Source organism: Eleginops maclovinus, chromosome 8 (assembly GCF_036324505.1).
Source record: "Eleginops maclovinus isolate JMC-PN-2008 ecotype Puerto Natales chromosome 8, JC_Emac_rtc_rv5, whole genome shotgun sequence".
NCBI lineage: Eukaryota > Metazoa > Chordata > Actinopteri > Perciformes > Eleginopidae > Eleginops > Eleginops maclovinus.
In genome coordinates this window covers 1578051-1593361 of record NC_086356.1, presented here as the reverse complement: position 1 = coordinate 1593361, position 15311 = coordinate 1578051, and the positions used below count along the sequence as shown (strand labels likewise).

The window sequence follows — 15311 nt, the reverse complement described above, 5'->3', positions numbered from 1 at the left end:
TGTAGCGTCCGTGTTGTTTCCACATCACAAGTTAACACACCGAGAACCACTTTCCAAATCAGGGAAATTGGTGCATCCGAGAAGCACCAAAATGCACCACATGCTTATCATTCAGACTGTAAGTCAGAACAAACAAGCAGAAGTACAAGCATTTGATAGTGCCAACAGATGTAAAAGAATGACTGAAAGAGCTCTATTGTTGGCTGAGGATTGGCAGCGGACTGGGTGTTTGGGACATGTCCACAACAAATGCATTTGGCTTTCACAGTCAGAGGATCACAAGTCAGTACGGCTCATCCTGAATGTCTGCACGCTCTTTCATAGCAACCCACTCAATGGCTGCAAACATATTTCAGTTTTGACTACAGCGGTAGACCCGCATTGCATTCCCTAAATCTGTGCTGCTTCAAGTTGCAGGACGACATGTAGTGCATAACGTAAAGCTTCACCACGAGTCTCTATCGTTCTAAATGCTGATGCTAAACATGAAGAGCACATGCTCAGTCACAATGGAGGCTTTACTCAGTGAGTTTTAAACCCGTCTTCAGGACTTGGATTCATCTCAGAACTGCAGTTGTTCAGATCTGTTCAGATTTGGGTCTGGTCCACCTCAGACATGTCGTGATGTGTTTTTTGTGTCCGGGACAAATTGGAGACTTCAGTGGAAGTTATTGAGAGTTTGTGCAACAGAACAGAGCAGGTATTCATCACTGAGCAACAACAGCTGTTTCCACTGATTAGTTCCTCTTTCTCGCGCCTTGGGGAAGCTAATCAGAGGAATCCATTGCTGCAGCGAGCGGCTTGAATGAAAACTTTGTGCACTTTTAAAGTCACGTTGCTGCAGAGTTCATACAGAAGGTGGTGCAGTGTAACACACACAGATTTAAAGTGCGATGAAGAGTGTCATGTGCTCGTTAGGTCCCTCTGTTTTCTTTTGTCTCCTCATTACTACGATGGCCTGCAGGTGCTAAAGTGCTACACTTACCAAAACTCACGACAGGGGACCAGGGGACACTAAAGAGTGTCCCCTGGTCTCTAGCTGTGTTTCGAGCTTCTTGCAGCGTTTGGTTTCTGCAACTTTTAGTAAACTGCTCATGTTTCCTCTGCTGAATGTTCTCTAGATGCTGCAGGAGTTGAAGAGCTGCTGCAGATGTTTCTTCATGAGTTTTGGAACATTTCTGTTTTCATATCTGCATCGTTTCTGAAGCTGTAGCTCGTTTGCACCTGTTGGCCACTGTACAGATCTCAAAAAGTGCCTGCAGATCATTTATCACTCAGCTGTTTCGCGGCACGCTTTGATCATGTCTGCTTCACGTCTCCTGCTCTGCATAACAACCTCGTCCTGTCTCCTTTCTGGCTCAAAAACACCATCTTCATCTCCTAGAACTCCGCTGGATGCACGTCACAGAACTTGTCGTCATTAAGTTGATTTAATTGCTGCGTCTGAGCGTAACCCCCCCCCCCATGTGTAAGTCATAAAAGATCAGAGCACTTGCCGACATGATGAAGGTCTCTGGTGTACATTGTCTCCGCCTGTGGCTGATGTTGAACGTCCTGGTGACCCTGCGGTCGCTCTTCTCGTCCGAGTCGATGAACGAGGCCCTCGCTTTCGCACGCAGAGCATCCAGAGTCAGAGTGTAGCGCATAACTGCAGGACACGAGAGGAAAGGAACATTTATTTATGAAACACAGCATTTGACAGCGAGGAGGACAAATCTAACTATTTTTGATTATTATTTGCCAGATTTGACTCTGACTCACCCCCAATTAACTAAAAATAGGTGAACTCCACTTCCCTCGTAGCTTCTAGATGAATGAATGAACGGCTCACCTGCAGCAGGGTGTTCGGCCAGCTGTTCAGATTTGATATTGTAGACGAAGCACACCTCCGTCTTCACACACACAGATTTGCGGCCGCCGTGCTCACACTGATGCTGCGCCTGCTGCAGATTGATCTTAACGGGGTCGAAGGTCATGTTGCCTCTGAGCTCTGCGACGTCTCTGGACCTGGAGAGAGAAAACAGACGTGAGAAACTCCGGAAAAACAGTCCGTGTGTCTTGAGCAATAAACCTGTAACGTGCGATGTATGGAAGACCTATTCTGGCAATTTCCAATGTGTGTTGAAATGCCTCTACTTTCTCAAATGAAGGAACAACAAACGGATGCATCTCGATTGTTAAACTTGGCCTCTCCATTCTACCGTTACAGCTTTTCTAAAACACAGCCAGCAGCTCCGGCCTGCTGCCAGATCCTATTTAAACTCCGAGCCCCCTGGGAGGTGGGAGTTTTCACACAGCTCAGCTCAGACTCTGTGGGAGAACTGGGAAGTTAAACCGCGGAGTGGGAGGACTGTGAGGGCGTGAGATCATTAGGAAGTTGTTGGTCTCCAGCGGGACGAGCACAGCTGTCTAAACCCGGCGTAAAAACCACGCAGACATACTCTGGATGTCAGGAGGAAGGAGTGGGTGTTTTTATGTGAGGATTTCTCACCAGAAGAGAGAAGCCCCTCCCAGACCTCCGATGGTAACGTCGGTGATCCCGTCCCCGTTCAGATCCATGACGCCGTGAATGGACTGACCGAAGAACTTCACCTTCACACCGTCGCCTCCTGCAGGGATGTGCTGCAGAGGAACACGATAAAGAGAAGTTATTTCTCCCATAAATGTGGGCGATATAGCATTATACAGCAGGTATTAATGAAAAAACCCTCAAAATGATAATAATGTTGTAGTTTTAAACTTAAATAAGTGAATTTAGAGCTCATTATAAGAGGACAAGTTGAGAAAGTGCCTTATATTTACAATTCCTTGCAATTAAAATATCTGCTTCTTAACTAACTGTAAGATAAATTGATTCCAGTATTAATAAATAAAACATGTTTCATAGTTTTTATAATGACTGTATTCATTGAGCCTCATTTTAGCAACTTTGCACCAGCCTTTGTATTCAGTACTAAAATAAACTCAGAGGACTCATTTTAATGTACAACAGTAAAAGGATTTGCTTATATGCATGTTTTTTGCCGTGAAACAGAAATATTATCGCTGTAAAAGTGAACTTCAGATGCACATTTGGTCCTTTCTTCCTCGAGACTTCCTCCAGTCTTTCTTCCCACCTGCACATATTTCTCCTTCAGGGACCTCTTCTCTCCGTGGTAGATGTACACGGCGCCCCGGTGGTCGTTCTCGAACGGCGCGCCGATCGCCACGTCGTTGGAGCCGTCCAGGTTCATGTCGGACACGGCGGCGATGGCCGTCCCGAAGCGCGCTCCGCACGGCTCGTTCTTATTGGTGCAGCCCTCTGAGTGAGTCGTGCAGCAGGACTGATTCACAGGCTTCAGGGTGAACTGGTGCTCGAACTGGTTGTCCTGGGGGAGACACAAGGGGAGGACAATGGGAGGATGCATCACCACAATCTGACCAATTAAAGACACACACCATATCTTAACGAGCGTTCAGTACCTGGTTGAGTTTGTAGACGTACACTTGTCCCTGCTCGTTCCGCTCTGTCCCCATGAACATCGGAGCGCCCACTAACAGGAGATCCGTCACGGAGTCTCTGTCCACGTCCACCGTCTGCAGGACGCTGCCGAAGTACGAACCGATCTGCAAACACAACAACAACACAATCAATGACGATCATTCAGGAAACAGAGACACAAAACGTGCAGAAAAAACAGAATACTCTTCAACGAATTTGATTTGTTTTCTGTATTTATTGTCAGGGAATTATTTCACTTGTTCTTGTTGTTTTAAGGACCTCCTTTTCTTTGCTCAAAGAGACTCCTCACATTTACGACTGACCATATGAGGTGTAACAAACAATATGTGCACTTTGTGTTCAGAGTGCATGAAGAAATGTAAAGTAATCTGGAAGAAAACGTCACTGTACTTAGAAACACGGGAGAGAGGTGCACCTCAACGTACGTGGCTGGAATGATCTTATTACCACAAAGAACTGAGATATGATCACATAAATTACCTGGAAAACTTTTAACAGCTGTTTTAAGAGATAATAAAAACGTAAAATCGCTGTAAAACAAAAATCCAGACACACCAAACTCATTTTGAAGGGAACTTTTAAAGATGATAGTTTTTCTATTTGATTTTTTTAATCATTTGAAGGTCATAAAGTCAGGAGAGAAAGCAGCACAGCTTATTCTAAGACTAATGGAAGTATGATCAGAGGGTCTGGTCTCTGCTTGGTCTCACCTGCTCTCCCTTCAGAATCTGAGACACCACCACGTTGCTGTTCTGGTCCAGACGGTAGATCACCACCCTTCCTGTGTGGTTGTACCGCGGCGCTCCACTGATGTACAGAACTCCATTGGGGGTGGAGGCCGACTGCACATCGTATCCTGCAAACACACACACACACACACACACACACACACACACACACACACACACACACACACACACACACACACACACACACACACACACACACACACACACACACACAATACAGTCAATGCAAACACTACAGGAAGGTGTGAGAGCATCATTTACTGACGTCATGAGAAACACACTCTCTTTGAAGGGTATTCTTAGACACTGTTTACATGTCAGAGTGTTGAGGAAACTGTAAAACCCTGCTGGAAACTGACAGGAACACACACACACACACACACATACACACACACACACACACACACACACACACACACACACACTCAGAATCTGCAGTCAGCTGAGTTTACAGTACGGGACCCGCTCTGCTCCTCCTAACGACATGTTGATTAAATAAGTGGATATGAAGATGCTGCCGCTGCGCTGAGAGCCATAAAAGGCAGCAGGACGAGCAGAGGAAAGAGTGGGTGTGTGTGTGTGTGTGTGTGTGTGTGTGTGTGTGTGTGTGTGTGTGTGTGTGTGTGTGTGTGTGTGTGTGTGTGTGTGTGTGTGTGTGTGTGTGTGTGTGTGTGGTATTTATGAGACACAGAGAGGGAAGCCTGCTGGAGATAGACACAAATAACATGTTTAACAGATCTTTGTTTTATCCTGCAGAAAATAATCCCTTGAAATATAAACTTTATCTCTCTGCTTCTGCAACACATTACCCGTCAGCTTTAGAGCTATCCATGCACTAAAGAAGTGTATTCTGTTTATCTGATTCTGCTCACAACAGGTGCATGCTTTTGGTATTTTTGCAGGGATGCACCGGCAGAAGAAACACTAAAGGAAGTTTCCAACAGACCGTTTAACGCTGGAAAACCTGACAAAACTCAAATGATCGAAAAACTCCCAAACGACTGACCTGGTGATGTCTCTCATCTGTTGGACTCCAGATACCCAAATATATTTTAGAAAGTCATAAAAAAAGAGAGTTTTTCTCATGATTTGTCCCCTGACTAACACAACGAGCGGACTCACCGAGGTACCCGGCCAGCCCCTCGTACCCGGCCTCGGTCTCCGGGTCGTAGAACTCAGTTTTCCCGGGAACGATGGTTCCTGAAGCCATGTGCATCACCACCGTGCCGTTCCAGTCGTACGCTCCCACCGCTCCCAGTAACAAGCCGTTCTGCAGGGAAGCACAGCGGGGGGGTCGTGTTAGATGGAGAGGAGGGGTAGAGGATAATGATATGTGGCTGATTATTTTAAATACTGGCTTTTAGGGATTTTTTACATTTAAAATCGTGGTATAGTGATAATTGAAAAAGATCAAATCACGGTCTTTATTTAGTCTGCAGGAAACGAGTCATGAGGGCGGGTCAGATAGGATGTAACGCGTGTCATCAGTCACAATAAACCGTGTCAAGAGTGTCCTTCCCTTAAACAGGCCTCCCTCTGCAGATAGATGTGAGTCAGGAGCAGGAAGAGGGTTTAAATAGACAAAGGAAATACCTAATGAATGAAACCGAGCAAACACGTTGTTTTTACCACCGTGACCAAACATCTGACTGCACCGTGTTTGCTTTTCGATGTTTTTTCCTCCTCACAATCTCTCGCGCAATCAGACCAAACACAGAGCATCAGACAGGCTGAGTCAGAGTGTCTGCTCAGTGAGGGGGGTTTCATTTGAGCTTAATTCATATTAATATATCCCCAGAAGGAAAGTCAGTTGATGCAGGAGGGCCGAAAATACAGCTCGTAAACAAAGCTTTAGGTCAAATCTTATGATGAAACGTCCACAAACGTTATGATAAATGGTTTTAAAATATATAATTCCTTAAGATAAGACTTTGTCTCAAAATGTCAGGCAAATAAATACAATTTACTATAATGGTTTATATTTATATTTGAAAATGAACTAAAAACAAAGAAGGCCTGTTTTTTCTGGACTCACTTTGGAAGTGTGAGCGCTGAAGCCGGCCTGGGACATCTCCATCCCGAAGGAGGTGGTGAAGTTTCCGGTTGTAGCTGAGGATGAAGGGTTGGTCATTTAGCAACGGAAAGAGAGAGAAACAAAGAAACAAAGAAACAAACAAACAACAACAACAACTAAAGTCATCCCCGACATTCAGCCTCATACAAACCAATTTTCACCAGAAGTGTTGTTAAATGAATATGCATGTAATACTGTACATATGCAACACACACACACACACACACACACACACACACACACACACACACACACACACACACACACACACACACACACACACACACACACACACACACACACACACACACACACACACACACACACACACGCTGCAGATAAGCTGTACCAATAACAGATCGAGGGTGGCATGCATTTCAAAAAGTTCCCCAGACATCCTGAACTTTCCTGTTTGAGTCTAGAAGTGAATATCTGATCTTTTCCAGTTTCATGCAGGAAATTAAGACACTGTAAATGTGTGTGTGTGTGTGTGTGTGTGGGGGGGGGCGACACACTGTCTCTCCACTTTAGCAGGACGGAGATGGCCTCCGTTCTGCAGGTGCATCCTTTCCATCACCCCGAATGAACGTTATTTACATCAGAGATTTATTGTCAGAGCAAACTGACCGAACATAAAGGGATACAAAGGCGGGTGCATTATGTCATCATGCAGTGTCTCGTTTACAGGGACAGTGTTTACCCTCCAAGGCGAAGATTTTGCTCCCCAGAGCGTCGACGATGCTCAGCAGCGCCACCTCGTCCGACACGTTGAAGAAGTGATCGTGCTGCGGTTCGCTGGAGATGGACTTGATCTCATTGATGAACTTATTCACCTCTTCTGAGCTCTTGTTCTGACGGTTGTAGTCTCCCAACACCTGGAATAAACAGCAGGGCATTGAAAGAGTATCTGAGGGACACGTTTCAAATAATGCATGTGCTTCAAGTGCACAACCCCCAATAAAAACTCACTTTCTGAGTAGCATTAACAACGTTTGCCTTGGAAGGCGGATGTTCTCGCAGCAGTCCCTCGCTCTTTTTCATTTCTTTAAAATCTTTGATCCTTATGATGGTACAGCTTTTTCATCCATGTTGGTTTTTGATATTTTAATATTTTAACTAATTTACACTCGGAAAGCGTTGACCCTGCCAAGGCTAACGGTGCATTCAAGTGCTCCTCAGATGTTCATTTCCCCAGAGGTTTTTCTGCCTTCGTGATGATCAGTCGCTGTTTATAGCTTAAAGTAGTTCAACAGTTATTGTTCTGACTTGAGGAGGCGTTCCAAGACATTCCCAGTCAGAAGGAGATTTGTCTGATTATTCTGACGGACCAAACATTTTGTCACAATATAAAAAAGATATTGAAGTTTCTGACTTCGCCCTGTAAATTGGAGAACTTCTGAAACATGAAGCCTGGTATTAGACTGCACTGTGATCTCTAACTATGCACACTCCAGCTGTCCTTGTCATAAATAATAAAGACCCTTTCCTGGGTTTTTAGTCAGAAATAAAGGTTTCTTGGACTCACAGCGATGCCGAACCTCTCGATGCTGTCGTTCTCACAGGCTCTGATCACTTTGTCCAGATTATAGAAGTCATGTGACTCTCCGTCCGTCACAATCACCATCACCTTCTTCACCCCGGGTCGAGCGCCGCGCTCCGGCATGAACGCCTCCTTCCTGACGGGTGGAAACAGTTTAAATATTCAGTAAAGAAAAACAAACTTATGGGACACCTGCTTTAATACGCGTGTTACAGCAGCTACAGAGATCTGCAGCTGAGCGTTCACACATGTCACTGACAGGCACTCTGATATACTTCAAATATTCTGCAGACACTTTGGTCTCCCTCCGACTCGCACCGGAACAAAACCACACATGTACTGCTCTGTGGTGCCTTTGAATAAAAACATCCCTCCCCCTACACATTGAAGAGGGGACACAGGGAGTGTGTAAAGCTAGATCAATGAGGGAGATTATTGCTACAAACCAGTACAAGGTGGCACAACACAACACGATTAAACAAGCCCTAACAAAGAGGGGGAGCAATAAGTATGTTCTGCATGTCGTGTGTGTTTGGTTTGAAACATCGGAGACCCTGTTTACTGTCTGTTGTTATTTGTCCTTCATCGTGTGTTACCTGGCCGTGTCGATGCCCAGGAAGGTCATGGTCTTGAAGCCGGTCTGCTGAGGGAGATCCGTCACGAAGTTCTCCAGATCCTGAGTGTTGTCGAACTGACTCAGATTCACCCGGTGAGTCACCGTCTCTCCGTAAGACACTATGCCCACCTGCAACACACACACACACACACACACACACACACACACACACACACACACACACACACACACACACACACACACACACACACACACACACACACACACACACACACACACACACACACACACACACACACACACACTTTAATATAATATGTAACAGAGAAATTCAGAGGCTGGAATCAGAGAATAATTGGTATTTTTTCAGTTTTTTTCACAGAAAAGCTACTAAAACAATTAATTGATCATCTGAATTATTGCTCTGTTGCATTTTATTATCAATTAAGTCAAAAATAACCGTAAAATATTCACTTTGCATGACATTTCACATCAGAAAATAGCAAATTCTGTCATTTCAGAGGCTGGAATCAGAGAATATTTGGCCTTCTCTCTGCCTTAAACACATTATTATAAACGTTAACCTCCATTAACGTTTATTTTTCCTTATTATTTCGTCTCTGTCTTCCTCCCAGACAGTCTGCTGAGGCTGCGGTGGGTCGGTATGACAACATGTTCTTTATTCAGAGGAGTTCAGCAGCCATGGAAGATGTGACTTACAACCACGAGGCTCCGCAGTGGGAAAGCTTCCCAGTGTTTCCCCTCCGGAAAACTGCAGCCGCCTCCAGGACACATCCATGTAACCATAATAAAACCCAACCACCAAATCCAGAAATACAGAAATACTCCGAAGGAATTTCTTTCTAGCGACTGAATTTCCCTCTGCTCTGTGAACGTTCAGTCAGGGTGGAAAACTCCAATAATGAAGGGCCTTCAAGTCATCAAATGTAATGTAATGTGCAAAACTGAGCTGCAAACTCATGCTGTTTCTGTCAGATCCATGTTATATATCACCCGAATATCCATGCATGTTTCATTCTGGGATGTAAACACCCATAATTAGAGTCATTTTCCAACTGGAAACAGTCAAATCCTTCATTTCTAGGCACGTTATTCTATAAATGACTTCCATTTTGGATCATGCATGTCACAGTTGCGTAGATTCTGCAAGATGCAACACCTAAGGAATGCACAGTTCTGCAGCCGCCCTATAATTAGATCATTGGTTTTATTGTCTACAACACAACGGCCACGCTTCAAGGAGCCGAAGGTAAAAAGATATCGACTTAATAATGTCTTTTTTAGGGATAGAATCAAAGACGACGGAGGAGTTCTTCCTCTGCAGACCGACCTGAGAGAGCTTGGGTCCGATCGTGATGTTCTTGAGGAATTTGATCAGGAATTCGATGACGCTGCTCCAGGGGTAAATGCTGTTGGATCCGTCCAGAACCAACACGATGTCCAGCTCCTTCGCACACTCTGGAACAAAATTCATTGATCGTTATATTCATACTTTAATGGTCAGGTCGCTTTTTGGACTAGAGAAAGCCTTTTATTAAACACATTAATAATAATATATTTGATTTATAATGGGTGGAATGTAACTGAGTACCATTTTTACACAATTTTTCCAAGTTAATTTGACTTTTTTCTACTACTTTACTTTATTTTCCAGGCAAATATTGTACTTTTTACTCCACTGCATTCATCTATCAGCCATAGTTCCTTTAGTTTGAAAAATAAAGCACCTGGTACTTCACATATTATCTCCTCTTTACCTACAACACAACCAGGACTTTATATAACATCCTATAATAACACATCTCTTTCTGCCTTTCACTTTTAATACTTTAACTACTTACAGCTCAATGAACATTCAGGGCTTTACCCCGTACAGGAGGCTTTTTAGACTGAAGCATTTCTACTTTTGCAGCGGTGGTCTGGACTAGAGAAGGAAACGAGGTTCTGCAGCTCATCCTCTTCCTGTTTATGGAGCCCACAGCAAACAGAATCTCTAAATCAAAATATAATGAAGTGGAGCAGCAACCTGGGGGTCGCAGGATGAATCTGAAGAGGAAATTATTGTCCAAACAAAATGATGTTGACTTTTACTCTACGCTGATTTACTGGATGATTTGAGGAATTTTAGGGGAATAGTTTAGGCGTTAGACTCAATCTTTTACAGGTTATTTAGAGCACCACAAACGCCATCCGACCTCTACAGATCATTCAGAATGCTGCAGCCCGACTGGCCTTCAACCTACGCTTCTCCTCCGCCCACTGGGACTGGCCTACCGTGCTGGTGAAGGGTTCTGGTCCATCCTACATCCAAGACATGCTCAAACCTCACACTCCAGCACCCTCTGCCAATCTGCTTCTCTCTCTCTCGCACTTATGATAAGTGTCTTTGGATAAAAGCATCAGCTAAATGCTTTGTGAAGTCATGTTTGCATTGAACTTCTACAAACAAAAAAGGCTCATGTGTTTTTTTATAAATGATATCATCTGTAAAACCTGCGTACTGCATGCAGATTGAGTTCCCTTAACTCTTTGGTTATTTGTCATTCCTTATATTTACTTTAAAAGACGAGGCATTTTCGAGGCATATATCTGCAGCACTGTATGATCACTCTGAGTATATATGTACGTCAGGAATCAGAGAAAGAGAAACACGTCTGCAGTCTGTTTACTCTCCCTCCTCTCAGAGATTGTTCCTTCCACTCCTAACTTGGGCATGAACTGCAGACGAGTTTACGTTAAGAGAAACGCTCTAATCTCCGCTCTGACGGGCGGGGGGGGGGGGGTCTGGGTGGTACCACCAAGAAGAGCAGATTATAATCTCTTATCTCTGACGGGTCATTTGTGCAGAGGCCGTCACGTCCCGGGTGGGTCTTTCTTCTCGGAGGTGTTTTATTTGAAAGGACAGGCGGCGTACCTTGCACGGCCGGAGCCACGGAGTTGAGGATCTGGAAAGAGTTGCTGACGTTCGCACAGACGCCGGAGATGTACTGCTGCTGCCCACACATGTAGCCGTACTGAGGACCACAGGCCTGCACACACACACACACACACACACACACACACACACACACATAAACAACTGTAGGAAAGTATATCTTACAGACAGTGTGAGGTCACGGGTGAGAGGAGGCTGCTGAGGACAGACACACAGCTCCTCAAACGTCTTCAGAGAGAAAGAGGAGAGGGGAATACAACTACCAACAATAACAACATCTAATCATCTGTAAGCCTCATGTCCATTGATTCCCGTCCATTCTCCACAGTGGGAGGGAGTGCAAGCTCCAAATAAAATGCATGAGAAAGCACTGAACATAAAGTCCTTATGGAGATGGAGAAGTGGTGAAAAAACTCTGAATTTTAAAGGTTGAAGTTGGAAGAAAATGTGGATATTTTCTCAGATTAAAGTGAATAATTTACTCAAATCTGCCAAAAAAAGGATTAATTTATATATAACAAAATGAGTTCATGCAACGTGTTTTAAAGCACCTCAGATTTTGGATTGTGTTGAATATGAGCTTATACACCAAGAGCTATTTAACCCTCATATTAAGTGTTACAAACGGTTGAAGTGTCGCAGCTGTGCAGCTGATATTGGACCAAATAACAAGTTGCATGAATATATTTATAGTCACCCTGCAAATTTCTTAATCATGCACAAGTTTCCTGGAGTTCAGATCCATAACTCACAGTCAGCACCTCTCTCATGCATTCTGTACTTTTCTGCAGCGCTTCGTTCCCAGGACATGCGGACCTCCACAGAGACTAAAGGTCCAGGGAACACACACTCTCTGCACGGTTCAGTCTCTGTGTGTCTTGCTCTTTAAAGAGTGCTATACAGAGGAACTTCCCCTCACCAGAAATCCTCCGCTGGGATTGGTCAGCAGCGTTGTTCCCATGGTCATGTTCTCCTTTACTTCGTGTATGTTGGGAACTGTTGTGTTTTCTAGAAGAAAGACAAATATGGGTGAGGGAGACAAACAGAGAGGGAGAACAGCTGGACGAATTCCTCTTCTGGATTTTCCCATAAGAGAACTGTCCTTACTTCTGTTTATAAAAAAGAAATGCAATAACATAGCATTTAGTTTCATTAATGCACCTCTCAGTGTGTGGCTCTTGGGGGTTAATAAAGAGGCACATGTTTCTCTGATGAACAGAATAAAGAAATGGAGGATTTGAATCGTTAAGCAATCACAAACATGTGGCTAAAATTAGCTTCGACTTGGCTCCGATTCACTTTCCACAAATTCCCACAAACTCATTCACATGACATTTCAATTTCAAGTGGAGCTCTTTACAAATCCCCAGGTGGAAACTCCTTTTCGAACAGTCGTGCAGCAAATCTGTTAGTCGTTAGTGACCTTTAATGACTGAAACTCAGCCTCTTCTTCTTCTCTGTGTGAATGCAGCTTCACGCTTTCTCCCTAACTGTGGGTGAAGTAGTCTGATCAGCTGAGATCTTTGCAGACTCAGTCGTCTCTCATGCACACACTAACACATGTAACGTGGACATCAGCTGCTCCTGATCGCCCCACTGTCTGACAAAAGGACGTGCACTCAGATTCAGCATCTTATGATCCGCGCACGTGAAGCTGCAGAGGAGAGAACACACTCTGTCCTCTGTGCACTGCGGAAAGCTATCAGAACAAACCACACACACACACACACACACACACACACACACACACACACACACACACACACACACACACACACACACACACACACACACAATTTTGTATTTGTTTTTTATTCTCACATTTATTTAATTATTTTGGACATTTTATTGTAACTTCTTGATTTACATAATATTTAATTCTATTTAATTTAAGTGTTTCTTTTATTGAACATTTCATTTTATATTCTTATGTTTATGTAAATATATTATTTATTTTAAATATTTTATTGCACATTCTTACTAACCTTTTGATTTGTATAAATATATATATATGTTTCCTTTGTTGGACATTTTATTTGACCTTGTTATGTATATATATTATTTTACTTGACTTTTTTTTGCAAATGGCTAATTTAACTTAGTTTGTATAAATATTTTTATTCTATTTTGTTTTGTCTTTTTGTTTTATTCCAAAATGATTCAAATAAAAAGAGGATTTCCCTTGGAATAAATAGAGTTTTTATTCTGATTTACATTACCCTGAGGTATTGTCAAATCCAATCCCACAAACTCTTCATTAAATTATCTCTAATTGGTTTTTACAGTTTAATTGGTATTTCAGCTTCAGTTTATTGACCAATCCTCCGCTGATGCAGTCTGACAGTCTGCAGCAGGGTTGGTAATCCGCCTGGCGACAGTTTGTGTTCCTGTTTATCATTCTGATTTCATTTTCCAAACAGAGCGTAAACACGTTCTCCACTAATCTCCGTGTTGAAACGTTCTCGCCCATATTTCATCACACGTCATCGTCCTGGTGTTTCCACCTTTCGATTTCATTGGTGGGTCTGAAACGTGATGAAGAGTTACAACATGAAACCACACAACTCTGCTCATTATGGTCTGTACTGTAAACGCAGTGTGGAGCCAGAGAGGGCGTCGTCATGGGCACAGAGGGATGAGTCAGCAGAAATCCGACGTGGAGAATCTCAGGTTTACCGTTATTCAATATTTCCTAAATATATGGCAACCATTCCTGGACTAATACAATAATGTCCATAGGAATCAAACTAAATACCGATAAACCTTTTATAATGGTCAATTTAATTCATTAAAATGTATATTTCATTTAAATTTGATTACATATTTCTTGCTAATATTATTATTATTATAATTATTTAACTAAAATTCCTTTTTTGTTATTATTTTATATTATTATATTTGTTATTATTTTATATTATTATTTTTGTTATTATTAATATTATTTTATTTTTATTATTATTAATATTATTTTATTTTTTGTTAATTATTTAACTATAACTGTAGATTTTATCATTATTATTTTAATTTAATATGTTAACATTATTATCATTATTATTATTATTGTTATTATTTTCATCATTTATTATTTATTAATTAATGAAGCAATATTATTATCATTTTACGTTATTATATTTCATGTATTTTTTCTATTATAGTATTTACAAATTTGAATATTCTAACAAAGAGGGCCTGTCTGCTCAGCTGCCCTAAAATCTGAATAAGTTTCACATGAAATAAAGAACAGCTGTTTTCTGTCCTCGAGTTGTTTGCAGAGTCGTCTGGCTCCGAGCTGCCAGCCTCCATCATTTCCCGCTGGATGTTTTCCAGACTGAACTGGACTAGATTTGGTTTTTATCCGGCATTCAAGATAACAACAAACACAGACTCTCCTCTGCTGAGAGGAGGAGGTGGAATATTCCCAGCCTCATAATTTACCAACAGAAGGGCAACTGTAACTCCTGCTTCCTGATAAACATGAGGTGTGAACAGCTGAGTTGAAAAGTATGAATTTACTGTACACACACACAGTCACACACACACTCTCTGCAGAGGCTTTGCACACGGCTGACCGGGAGCACGGTCATGTTTATGTGTTTAATTAAGATATAATTGGAAGGAGGAAACGTCTTCCTGTCCTGATGCTTCACTTCCTCCAGAGGAGAACCAGACAGACACTTAAAACACACTAAATTAAACACAATAAAGTCACAGATTATTATTTATTGTTGGCCTCAATATTGCATTTGTTTACATAAAGACGTCGCCCCGCTTTTAGCCAACAAGATAAGCAAACAGCAGGGGTTTCCAAACCAGTATAAGACTAAGCGTCGGGCGGACATATTTATATAAGCAGAGACAGAGTCCATCTCATTCTTCATTTTGGATGTCTCTTTTTGTTCATTGGTATTTATTA

The 15311-nt window shown here is 42.6% G+C and overlaps 1 protein-coding gene across 1 annotated transcript in view; it reads right to left on the bottom strand.

Moving 5' to 3' along the window:
* Positions 1 to 15311, bottom strand: part of itga1 (integrin, alpha 1) — a 48876-nt gene that overhangs the window by 8376 nt on the left and 25189 nt on the right. Inside the window, exons 4-17 of the mRNA XM_063889940.1 lie at positions 12318 to 12406; positions 11378 to 11492; positions 9794 to 9921; positions 8462 to 8610; positions 7851 to 8001; positions 7026 to 7200; positions 6287 to 6360; positions 5374 to 5521; positions 4213 to 4358; positions 3463 to 3606; positions 3117 to 3368; positions 2492 to 2622; positions 1832 to 2007; positions 1497 to 1648 (exon numbers count right to left, since the gene is read on the bottom strand). Coding sequence (XP_063746010.1) covers positions 1497 to 1648; positions 1832 to 2007; positions 2492 to 2622; positions 3117 to 3368; positions 3463 to 3606; positions 4213 to 4358; positions 5374 to 5521; positions 6287 to 6360; positions 7026 to 7200; positions 7851 to 8001; positions 8462 to 8610; positions 9794 to 9921; positions 11378 to 11492; positions 12318 to 12406 — 2030 coding nt within the window. The remainder of the gene's footprint in view (positions 1 to 1496; positions 1649 to 1831; positions 2008 to 2491; positions 2623 to 3116; positions 3369 to 3462; positions 3607 to 4212; positions 4359 to 5373; positions 5522 to 6286; positions 6361 to 7025; positions 7201 to 7850; positions 8002 to 8461; positions 8611 to 9793; positions 9922 to 11377; positions 11493 to 12317; positions 12407 to 15311) is intronic.